The following is a 10,048-nucleotide window of genomic DNA, read 5'->3' on the forward strand; positions in this document are numbered from 1 at the left end:
GCGTTTTTTTTGTATTGTTTCAAAAAAAAAAAAAAAACTAATCAACGTTAACAAATTCACATTTCATTTCAAATTGTTTATTTTTTAAATAAATTTTTCTTATGCACTTTTAAAATAATTTGTGCTTATCTTTTATTTTTGCCCACGTAAACCCGAATCGAAGCTATTCAAATACACAATATATTTTAAGACTCAAAAGGTGTTGTGTCGTGACAGAATCAGCTGCTATTCATTGTAACAGCTACAGTAAAAACAAATTTTTTCTGCATACGACTTTTTATTGAACAGCAATTTTTATTTTGAACAATTTGCTTAATGTTTTTTGTAGTCAACAATTTTTTCTTTTTGATTCTTATACACATTAATTCACATATTGAACAGTGGTAATCTGTATTATTTCAAAAGGTTTTTTCCGTTAGGGAACAACTTTTTCTAAAAGTCGGGAGTTCTGATAGTACAGAAACTCTTTGTGAGAGTCTTGTTAAAACGTTTGCAAAGTAAGCAAAACATTGAGTGAGAAAAAAAGTTTATGTAACATTCAATCCTTCTGGCTTTGAAGAAATATACCACTTTCTTCTAAATGAAGCACCAGGAAAAAATACTTTTTCCTTCTACAAAAAAAAATTCCCTACAGAAATTGTATCAATTTAAAAAACTACCAATACAAAATAAAAGATGTGCTAATTGTGGAGATTTCGGACCAACATTTATTTGTGTCAATTTTGGAACATTTGTATGTACAATTTGTGCTGGAATCCAGTAAGTTTCTTCAGTTATTCCTTATTCTTTAAATCTTGTCCTCGTTTTACATAAGTCAATTTCTTTTTTTTGTCTCTGTGTTTTACGGGCAATGTCAAAGCGCATGCTAAACATTTGATTGCTGTACAATCAAGCTTCTTTTGGGGTTAAAAATATATAAACAAAAACATAAAAAACACAATTTTTTTTTTAATTTTCTTGTCGGCTGTTTGTTGTGTATGTCAAGTCGTGAGCTTCTTCATCGGGTAAAATCCATCGAATTATCTGAATGGACAAACGACGAAATTGAATTTATTCTTTCTCATGGCAATCTCGTAGGCCGTTTTCTCTGAAGAAAGCTACTTTAAATCATTTTTCTGGTTCCAATGCACACAGAAAGATCAATGTTATTATCTTGCTAAACTCTCAGAATCTGAAAAAATTTATCAACATCACCAGTTTGATTCTTTAAAGCTTTGGATAAAAGACAAATATATTCACAAAAAGTACGATTAGTTTTTCTTTGTAATTAAACATACGTAGTCTGCTCAGATGGTGCCTTCCCGATGACTCGAATAAGAAAACACCACAGGAAACAACTATGTAAGTCGTGGAAATTACTGTACGCTACTTATTTTTCAGTAACCCATTTGATTCTTTTTATTTGTTCTTGTCTATTCATTGGAAATTAGGACTTCTCAAAATTCGGGTCCTTTAATACAGTTGGACAGCACAGCGATGGCTAAAGATTCTCCTATCTTCAAAAGTTTAGTGGTCGGTCGAAATTGCCCTTTCCCTACTCAACATAACCTTAAACATGTCCCTAAAACGAATTATCAGCCAGAAACACCCACCGTATTTTTTTTCGATTTTCCTGATTCAACTCCTAATAAAGTGAAGAATATAGTTCCTTTGTCTTTCAGAGATAAAAAAAATAACAACTTTGATAAGTAATATCCATTTTTTTTTTTTACATCCTATTAAAAACAATGTATATTTCTGTTTTTTTTTTAGAAATATTAAACAAGAGGCCAACTATGGTAACCGTGAATTTTTTCTTAATAAAAAAAAGCATTCTGATAAACCTAGTTTTTTTTTGAAGATCAGAAAAACTCACTCGAGTCTGGTTCCACAAGTGAACGTCAACAGAAGGTGTGTTTCTCACCAGTAATCAAATTTTTTTATACCAAGTCTAAAACTAGGACACAAATCTGTGCGACTGGGCCACACAATTACACTTTGACATAGTGGAAACGAAGCACATAAATACACATGCTTCAGTCCCAGCTACTTCGTTTCTACTTGGTTTGTCATAAAAGATTTCTTTAAATGTTTTTTATTGCATTCCTAGTCGTGTGTGGGGCGGGGGAGAAAAGGGTCACTGCATTTTTTTTTGTTCTCTAACTTGTTTAACTTTTTGCTTTAGACGGAGATAATACTTTGTTACCTGTAAGATTCCGTAATAAGCTAATTCGTCAAGCATATAGAAAAGTTCTCCTAAGCAATGGTGTTATTTGATCTTGCACTCCTATAGACCGATATTCCCTCATCAGTCTCTTCTACTAAGACACTGATAAGCACAATGCGCTCTCAGGACACATGCCTTGAGACGCAAGCTGAGTATTTAACGACAGGTAATTTCTTTTACTCCTCACCAATTTCTCCACATTAGTTTTATTTATTTTTGCTAACTTTTTTTTGGACGCAATGAATGCTTTATTGGAACGAATTTATTGTTTTTTCAGATGGTTTCTCTAAAAATTCATTTAACGTGAAACAAGTAACACGTATAGTTTTTTTTTCTTTTTGTGTGCACTATACATAAAACTCAAGGTTTCACCCTGTTGCGATTATCTTTTCGATACGCTGCCATGACCATAGGAAAACCAACCTTTACGATTCCTTAGGAAATCATCTGTTTACATTCTTGCTGCCATGAAAAAGTTATTTCAATTACATATAAAGTTAATTGCTACTGTTTTTAGTGGGAAAAAAAAAATAGTTTTATAAACTAATTAAATTGAAAATGGCACGGAAATATTTCGTTTTGTTAAATATTTTAAAAATTGCTACTCGTGATTAAATTTTACTACAAGTTTTTTGTGGAACACCAGCTTTTTTTTAAAAAGTAAATTCATGTCATTTTTAATTGTAAATTTTGAATACCTTAACAAACAAGTGAATTTTTTACTTCAGAGTATCATAATTTTTTATAAGAATTTGTAATACAAAAGTCAAAGTTAAATTTGATATCATGGAGAAACCGGTGGGAAACCATATGAGTCTCAATTAATTTATTAAAAAAAAAAGTATGAAAATCTTTTCAAAGATAAATAAATCATGATTTTTGTATGTAACAATTTTCGTTCACTTGTCATAAAAACGTTTCATTTTTTTTTAGAATAATTTCATCTTTTGTTTCTTAACTAAAAAGTCAGTACGTCTCCAAAAAGAATTTTTTTAGTGTCTATATGTTTCGCGCAAGAACATGTCTAATTCTTTTATTTTAATTGAAGGGATTTTTTATCATTTTAAAAAAAAATAATAATTCTATTTAGAAATGTATAAAAAATTTTAAAGTAAAAAAAAAATGATATAAAAATTCTTCAAAAAATACATGAATTAAATTATTAGAGTGTGTTTTGTTGGGCTTTGTCGTATGAGATAAAAGAACGTGTTTGTCAACTCTTTTGAAATACAAACAACAAGCATTTGTAAAGGGACATGACTTTTTTTTAAAATAAGTTTAAACGAATTCATCGTTTCATAAGTCTTCTATTTTAATATTTAAAAAAAAAAAATTTAAGTCTTTTATATTTCAAAGGGAAAAAGAATCGAGCCTTGAGAATTCTATTTGTGTTTAAAAACAAAGTAAAAAACGAAAAAAAAGAAAACAATGGCAGAAGAAACGCTTGTCTTGATGGAAAAAAAGTCAATGGAGCCTTTTGTAGAAAGTCTTAGTAAGGATATAGCAAAACTTCCCTCTAGAAAATTAAGTAGCGAAACAAATACCACGGAATCGACATTACTGCCGTCTTGCATAAAAAAAACTGAAAAACGCTTGGAAAAGCAAAGCATAGATAAAAAATACAAAGTACCAATTAAAACAAGGACTTCTTCTTTAACTGCTGGAACAAACGAAAAGAAACATACGCCAAAAGTTTCTGATGAATTGTGTACCAACATGAATTCCATAATACAGTGTAAAAAGCTACCTATTTCATCGGATAATCCGCCTTCGATTTTATCCGAGGAGACTACAGCAGTGGCTGTTGTTGAGGGAAATATGGGAATGGAGGCTTTGAATACAATTGTATGTCGAGAATGGGAGACGGAGTATAAAACAATAAAACCAGTAAAAGAAGTTGAAAAAAGCTTTTCCATGTGTTTTTCTGAATCTATATCTTCTATACCGGAAAGAGATGCTGTTTTGTGGCAAATAAAGGATTTTGCGGATTTTCGTCGAGCCTCTAAGGGTAAGTATTTTTTTTTAGACTTAGCTCCTTATATTATTACTTTCTTGTAATTTTTTTAGTAACAAAACTTCCACCACTTGTGAGTCCTTCCTTCGGTAATGGATGCCACGTTCTATTAAATTTATATGATAAAAAAAAACGTATTTCGGGAGTGGTTCAATTACCTATTATGAAATCTGTAAAAGAAGGAGTGGTTCATATAAAAATTAGCGTCGTTCGCCCTGATATGAAACGTATCGTGTTGCTTCAATTGTCTTCAGTCATTTGTTGGTTTTTCATTAGTCATTACAAGTCGTTACGTCGAATTGCAAGTCAGTGTCTTAGAAAAAAATTCGGCGAAAACCAATTCTCGTGTGTCTTCCCGTTTTTGTTTATCAAAAATGTGTTTCATGAAAATGTCACGTAAGTTCTACTAAGTGTTTGAGCAAATAATTTTTGTAAATCCGCACACCAAATCTTTCTTTTGTGGAAGGCATACTGAACAAGGCGTAGAGAAACTCTTAATGTTTTTATTATAGGATATCAACATTTAATTGTTGACAATATTTTGAGATTACGCATTGAGTTACAATATTTTCCTTTTGACTCGCATGTTTTCTCTGGTATGAATGTAAGGAAAGCCTTTGAGCGAAACAGTAATGGGGAAGCAATTAAACGTTCTCAAAAGGAAATGGAAGTAGATTCCCATGCACAACTATTACAAGATATCCAGAATTATTGCGAAGAAGACACATCGCAAAATGTTCAAATTCGAAGGGATGACGTTGTTTTTCATTCGTGTCGATTCCTTTTATGCGCACGTTCCAAGGTAATCATGTGTCATAGGTTAGGTGATAAATTACTTTTCTTAATACTGGAAGAAATTTCGAGAGATATTGTCCGCTCACACCCCGAGTCCCAAGCGGGAATGGCCGCTGCGATTGTTTCAAGGGTCCCGATGTACATCGAAAGAGCAGGCTTTAAAATGCGTCACAATTCGTGACGTTCCCACTGAAATTCTGGATCAGATTCTTATTTTTATTCATACTAATACGTAAGACAAAAATGTGCTAACAAATTTCAAAATGCATGCGGATCATGTCATTAGCTGTCCGTGGATACAGGACAAAAAAACAGATGTACTGAATTTACTCGAATTATTTGAATGTGCGGACGTGTACGGCGTTAATGTACGCTTCATAGAATTTTTTGAGTTCACCTGATGAAAGAAAAGTTTTTGTGATACCACACTCTATAGGCATTACTTTCAAGATTAATTCAGGCCTTGTGTGAGAAAATGACAGTAGATAATTTCATGTATATGTTTGAAGTGAGCCAACGATGCCAAAGCGAGGCTTTTAAACAAATATGTGAGACCTTTTTATTCTTGTCTACGCTCAAAATTAATTTCTTATTAATTCCTTTATTTGCAGGTACTCAATTTATGGACTCCATTCCAGGCTCTCAAGTGGCAACATTAATGAGGGCGACAAACCATGGTTATGTAGAAAAGACTACAAGCTAAACAGAAAATGAAGCGAATTTTTATTTCTACAAAATAAAAAAAATTTAACAGTGCTGTAATGTTTTTAAACTTTTTATAGAAACAATTATTAAGAACAAACTAAAAAACCCAAATTTTTAGGTGATTCACAATCCCATCAAAGTGTTAAATGGAGTTGAAAACGAACAAAAAACAAACCGCTTTAAGCCCAGTGAAGAAATAGTATGCTAGGATACAATAGCTCCTAATGTTCATGTTACTTGGGTTAATTTTTTCTTTTAAGAAGATAAAACTATAGAAGAAAATCATCAATTAGGTCGATAGTTCGATAGCAAGTAACGGAATATGTGAATTGTCGTCACAAGTTTAACATATTCGCTTTGAGTTTCGGAAATCTGGATAGTAGGAAAAAAATTGAAAAATATAATAAAAAAAGATGGGAAAAATGACGTGAATGCCTTATAATGTGTGCGAAGCAACAAAGGGTGGCTTGTTGAGTGTACTAAGCGGTCTTGAATGAAAAAAGAGAGATGGTCATTCAAATATCGCTATGGCAGTAGGAAATACGGTCGTTCAATAGTGTATTAAGGAATCCAGGGCGTAGATAGACATTTGTGAAAAATGTCATAAGTTCAACAAAGTCACAATAGTTGTACTTTTCAAGAAAACTAAAAGTTATGTAAAAGCTTTAAAAAAAAAATTTGCCGGTGCATAACTTATTTTAAAAAAAAATTAAAAGAGTTTGCAGCACCGGGGATTCAAAAAATTAAGTATTGCTAGGATATCAACAATGTTAGAGTAAATTTGAAATAAAAAAAAAGAAAATTAATTAGAAACAAAGGTCGCCAATAAGGGTGATTTCGCTAATTTAATACCGTTCAAGTCATTTAAACTAGTACGTTTGATCAATGTATCTCGTCCGAACACAACAGAATCTGAACTTATAGTTTCGCAAGTGAGGTGGGAGCCTTGGGCAACTATACAATGATTTTCTATAACCGTTTTATCTTGGAGAAGAGCTACACAATTCGCATGTCACATGATTAAAAAAAAGGCAAATTAAAACAAACTTGCGTATCCAATTTCATTAAAATTTCCTATTTGTGTTCCATTCGAAATATCTTAGTAAAAAAAAATAATGAAATTTCGTTTTTTATTAAACCTAATGAATGAAATTTAAATTACATGCGTGACATCGAATTATATTATTATGACCAATGACTAATGGTTCTGAACAACTAGCAAAATAAATGAAACTATACGTGAAATAAAAATGGGTTACTACTTGTTACGCAGGGTAACGAATTCTTCCAGAACATTTGAGTCACCTATTTGAATGGGACCACGAAGAGCATGAAGACAAACGTAGGGATTAAGTTTTGTGTTTTCTCCTAGAGTTATTGGAAATTTACCAATCAATTGAACTTTATCAAAGATAAGCGTCGTTGCATGCGTGGATACCTTTTGACACTTTTTTTTTTGGGTATCATCATATGACGGTGTCAATATTTTTAATGTTGTATCTAACAAATCATACGGAGACGTTGTATCAAATGCATAGGATAATTGAGGTTGTTCATTCATGAACGAAGAAGATAATGAGCTCGTACAAATAATTTTTTCTTTTTGTAATTTAAGATCACTAGAACCAAGGTATCGATGAAAGCGCCCTTCCAGTAAAGAACGGTTTGGTTTTTGTTCTTTATAACAGTGGGTAAACGGAAAATAACTTTGTTTACACTGCAACTCAGAACTAAGGTAATCAATCAGGTGGTAGTATGTATAAGGATTATTGCCTAAAATTAAACTATTATATGGTTCTTCATTATGCTGCATTCTTTGTAAGGTTGCCGTTAACCACTCTGGTTTTGGGTCGTTTATTACGTTGTGAAAAAAAAAAACTGATTTCTTTTTATATTGTGAAGAAACTTTTTCTTTCACACCACTTTTCAAATTAGATTTATTCGTCATTATATTCATGTTGTTTTTTTTTCCAGTTTTCGAATTGAGTCGAAGTTTTTGAAATGTCTTGTTCTTTGATATATCGTATCTTATCGCCCCTTCTGCTTTTATTTTATGAGAGGTTACTAACTTGGAAGCAGTCTCGGTTTTACTTTTCGGTAACAAACTTTTGAACGCACTGTCGGCGTGACTTCGCAATAAAGAAGATTTGGACGCAGTGTCGGCCTGCTTTTGCTGTAAAGAAAATTTGGACACAAGGTCGACATGAGGTTCTTTTAAACTAATCTTCTTTGAAACTTTTATGTTTGACTTTTTTGGTAACAATACTTTTATCTCATTATTTTGGGTTTTTGATACAGTAAGAGTATACGGAGGTATGATATTGGGGGTTGTTTCAAACAGCTTCACTTTTTCCCTTTTTGTTCGCATTCTTTTTTGTTTATTGTGATATTAAAAAAAACATTCAAGTAGCTTAATTAAAAAAAACTTGCTAATTTTAGCGGTGTTATTGTAAAAACGAAATTCTATGTTGTTAATGTAGGCCTCAAGTTTTTCAAATTAGGTTTTCATGATTAGCTTACGCATTCCCGTACGTGTTTTCCTTTAATACATTATTGTGAATACAATTGTATTCTTCGAATATTTTTTTTTTTCACTTGTATGAAATTACCGGAAGATTTTACGCGTTTCGACGTGCTAAAATAATTTTGAAAATTCTCGATTTTTAATTGAGAAGAACGGTATAAAAGAAAACAAAAAAAAAAGTTGTATAAATTAAAAAAATTATTATAAAAATGAGCATACAAGGTCACTTATAAAACTATAAAAAAAAGTAATTTTTGTTGTTATATTCTTAGTAAATAATCTATTCCTTTGATAAAAGAGGAAATGGTTTTGATTTTGAAAAATTTTCTTTACATTGCAATTAAAGTAAAAAGAATTTTCAGAGAAGTAAAGAAAATTTTTTTTTTGTTGGAATGTTGATAAGAACCCTGTAGAAGCATAACATGTCCTTTCTTTCCAATGATAATTTCGAGCAATATTATGCGGAAGCATATGACGTAGTAACAGCAAGGCGCAATGCAACTGATAAATTAAAGATTCCTTCCCCCTTTTGAACGTTACAAAAGTGTGAATGCGTGTGTGTGTGTGTGTGGTTTCGTTTAAGAAACAAAAGAAAAGCCGAACTACTCTAAAAGCGTTTTCGTTCTGCTTTTTAAATATTACGGTACTGTCGATGTCTTCGTTTTGTTGATCTATTTGGTTTTCACAAAAAACAGAAAAAACAAATGATACTCATTTATAAGTACATAACTTTTTCCTTTTAATTGGAGAGCTTACTCATTTTAAATATGGTACAAGGGTGCTTCCATCAATATTTGTGAAAACCCAGAGCCATGCACGTATTATATCGCGCTGTTTACGCCGTGTTGACTCATAAGATGGATAAAATGGTGTATGATCAAGGGCGACATAAGAAAACTTTATATTTTCTGAGCCCAAGATTATTGTTGCAATAGACAACGCTCTAGGAATGTGGTGCGATGATGTTGCTATCGTTATATACTTTATACCATGACGTTTCAAAAATTGTAAAACTTTAGTAAAATTTGATAAGGTATCCACAGCATCGTTACGGACAATCAAACGGTGTTTAAATGTTCCGAAATGATTTTCTATTTCCTCAATCGGTAAAGCACCAGAGGAGAGAAGTAACGATGCATTATGTTCAAACATATGATTATTTTGTAAAAAATACTCAATTGCCATTTTTTCACGTACTGGATCACCACCTAATATTAAAAACAATTGTGGTAAGTTATCAACGATAGACAGAGGAAGGAACATTTCTAAATCGTTATGATGAAATGTTGAAAAAAAATTCGTTTGCGAATTCTTCTTCCATGTTACTAGAAATTTATTTGAATCGTACTTATAAGAAATGCGACTTATCCAATTTTCTTCACGCACAAGACTTTTGGTTATAAGATACATAACACGATGAGTGGGGAAGACTAAAAAACACATGATTGCTAGAAAAAATACAAAGCATCTCCATATGGAATCTGGCATAACATTCATAAAAAAATTATTTTAATTTGAAACTTTTATGTGCTTTAATTTTCGAAAATTGACTTCGTTAGATTAATTTTTTTTTTGAATAAATTTTTAAACGTGTTAAAATTGTTATAGATTACTCATTTCGGTACATGAGTGACCCATAGATAATAATAAAAACAAAGTGTAGAATAACTGTACCTGACCCAATGTGTTTTTGAAGCATTTCTTACACAAATAAAACCATTCTCATTTATTTGCTTGTGTTACCTTTTTTTTTTTTTACAAAAAGAATACAGGATTCCACGCGTTATTGTTTTTGTCAAAACCT

At 31.5% G+C, this 10,048-nt stretch overlaps 3 protein-coding genes and 1 long non-coding RNA gene across 11 annotated transcripts; 2 read left to right on the forward strand and 2 right to left on the reverse strand.

The window, feature by feature from the left end:
• The first annotated feature begins 359 nt into the window (after positions 1-359).
• LOC128883346 (uncharacterized) lies at positions 360-2,795 on the forward strand. Of its 5 annotated transcripts, none has more exons than XM_054135602.1 (13): positions 360-497; positions 560-759; positions 986-1,073; positions 1,135-1,244; positions 1,282-1,341; positions 1,431-1,512; positions 1,579-1,688; positions 1,753-1,778; positions 1,841-1,890; positions 1,941-2,043; positions 2,165-2,187; positions 2,273-2,372; positions 2,484-2,795. In XM_054135602.1, exons 2-13 carry the CDS (start codon positions 581-583, stop codon positions 2,561-2,563), a joined length of 1,011 nt encoding a protein of 336 aa, XP_053991577.1. In that variant the 5' UTR covers positions 360-497; positions 560-580; the 3' UTR covers positions 2,564-2,795. The 5 variants fall into 5 exon arrangements, 3 of the variants coding, with proteins under 3 accessions (XP_053991577.1, XP_053991579.1, XP_053991578.1); XM_054135603.1 differs by lacking the exon at positions 360-497 and having other exon boundaries at positions 576-759; positions 2,484-2,518; positions 2,572-2,795; XM_054135604.1 differs by having other exon boundaries at positions 437-759; positions 1,291-1,341.
• Positions 514-1,732, reverse strand: LOC128883350 (uncharacterized). The gene is made up of 4 exons (XR_008458858.1): positions 1,593-1,732; positions 1,278-1,534; positions 660-1,171; positions 514-611 (listed from the first exon to the last, which is right to left on the reverse strand). It is a non-coding gene; the product is annotated as an uncharacterized LOC128883350 (long non-coding RNA).
• Positions 2,796-2,954: 159 nt separating the features above from the next.
• On the forward strand, positions 2,955-5,866 carry LOC128883344 (uncharacterized). 3 transcript variants are annotated; one of them, XM_054135599.1, is made up of 10 exons: positions 2,969-3,087; positions 3,140-4,214; positions 4,274-4,447; positions 4,497-4,616; positions 4,733-4,824; positions 4,882-5,022; positions 5,075-5,247; positions 5,302-5,383; positions 5,452-5,563; positions 5,627-5,866. In XM_054135599.1, exons 2-10 carry the CDS (start codon positions 3,635-3,637, stop codon positions 5,716-5,718), a joined length of 1,566 nt encoding a protein of 521 aa, XP_053991574.1. In that variant the 5' UTR covers positions 2,969-3,087; positions 3,140-3,634; the 3' UTR covers positions 5,719-5,866. The 3 variants fall into 3 exon arrangements, with proteins under 3 accessions (XP_053991572.1, XP_053991574.1, XP_053991571.1); XM_054135597.1 differs by having other exon boundaries at positions 2,955-3,047; positions 4,733-5,022; XM_054135596.1 differs by having other exon boundaries at positions 4,733-5,022.
• A 217-nt stretch (positions 5,867-6,083) lies between these two features.
• On the reverse strand, positions 6,084-8,088 carry LOC128883345 (uncharacterized). Of its 2 annotated transcripts, XM_054135601.1 has the most exons (5): positions 7,308-8,088; positions 6,983-7,220; positions 6,883-6,935; positions 6,768-6,818; positions 6,084-6,716 (listed from the first exon to the last, which is right to left on the reverse strand). In XM_054135601.1, the coding sequence occupies exons 1-5, from the start codon at positions 8,086-8,088 to the stop codon at positions 6,523-6,525; spliced, it is 1,317 nt and encodes a 438-aa protein (XP_053991576.1). In that variant the 3' UTR covers positions 6,084-6,522. The 2 variants fall into 2 exon arrangements, with proteins under 2 accessions (XP_053991576.1, XP_053991575.1); XM_054135600.1 differs by having other exon boundaries at positions 6,983-8,088.
• Between the last annotated feature and the right edge of the window lie 1,960 nt (positions 8,089-10,048).

Source organism: Hylaeus volcanicus, unplaced genomic scaffold, assembly GCF_026283585.1.
Source record: "Hylaeus volcanicus isolate JK05 unplaced genomic scaffold, UHH_iyHylVolc1.0_haploid 12221, whole genome shotgun sequence".
Taxonomy (NCBI): domain Eukaryota; kingdom Metazoa; phylum Arthropoda; class Insecta; order Hymenoptera; family Colletidae; genus Hylaeus; species Hylaeus volcanicus.

Bases quoted from the DNA above. Each gene is read 5' to 3' on its own strand.
- LOC128883346 (XM_054135602.1), top strand. From the start codon at position 581: ATGAAGCACCAGGAAAAAATACTTTTTCCTTCTACAAAAAAAAATTCC. The intron at 760-985 runs GTAAGTTTCTTC...GTGTATGTCAAG, and splicing joins ACAATTTGTGCTGGAATCCA to TCGTGAGCTTCTTCATCGGG. The intron at 2,044-2,164 runs GTTTGTCATAAA...TTTTTGCTTTAG, and splicing joins AGCTACTTCGTTTCTACTTG to ACGGAGATAATACTTTGTTA.
- LOC128883344 (XM_054135597.1), top strand. From the start codon at position 3,635: ATGGCAGAAGAAACGCTTGTCTTGATGGAAAAAAAGTCAATGGAGCCT. The intron at 4,617-4,732 runs GTAAGTTCTACT...TTTTTATTATAG, and splicing joins GTGTTTCATGAAAATGTCAC to GATATCAACATTTAATTGTT. The intron at 5,248-5,301 runs GTAAGACAAAAA...TCATGTCATTAG, and splicing joins ATTTTTATTCATACTAATAC to CTGTCCGTGGATACAGGACA.
- LOC128883345 (XM_054135600.1), bottom strand. From the start codon at position 8,088: ATGCGAACAAAAAGGGAAAAAGTGAAGCTGTTTGAAACAACCCCCAAT. The intron at 6,819-6,882 runs GTAATTTAAATT...TTTTTTACTAAG, and splicing joins TATAATTCGATGTCACGCAT to ATATTTCGAATGGAACACAA. The intron at 6,717-6,767 runs GTTTGTTTTAAT...CGAATTGTGTAG, and splicing joins TAATGAAATTGGATACGCAA to CTCTTCTCCAAGATAAAACG.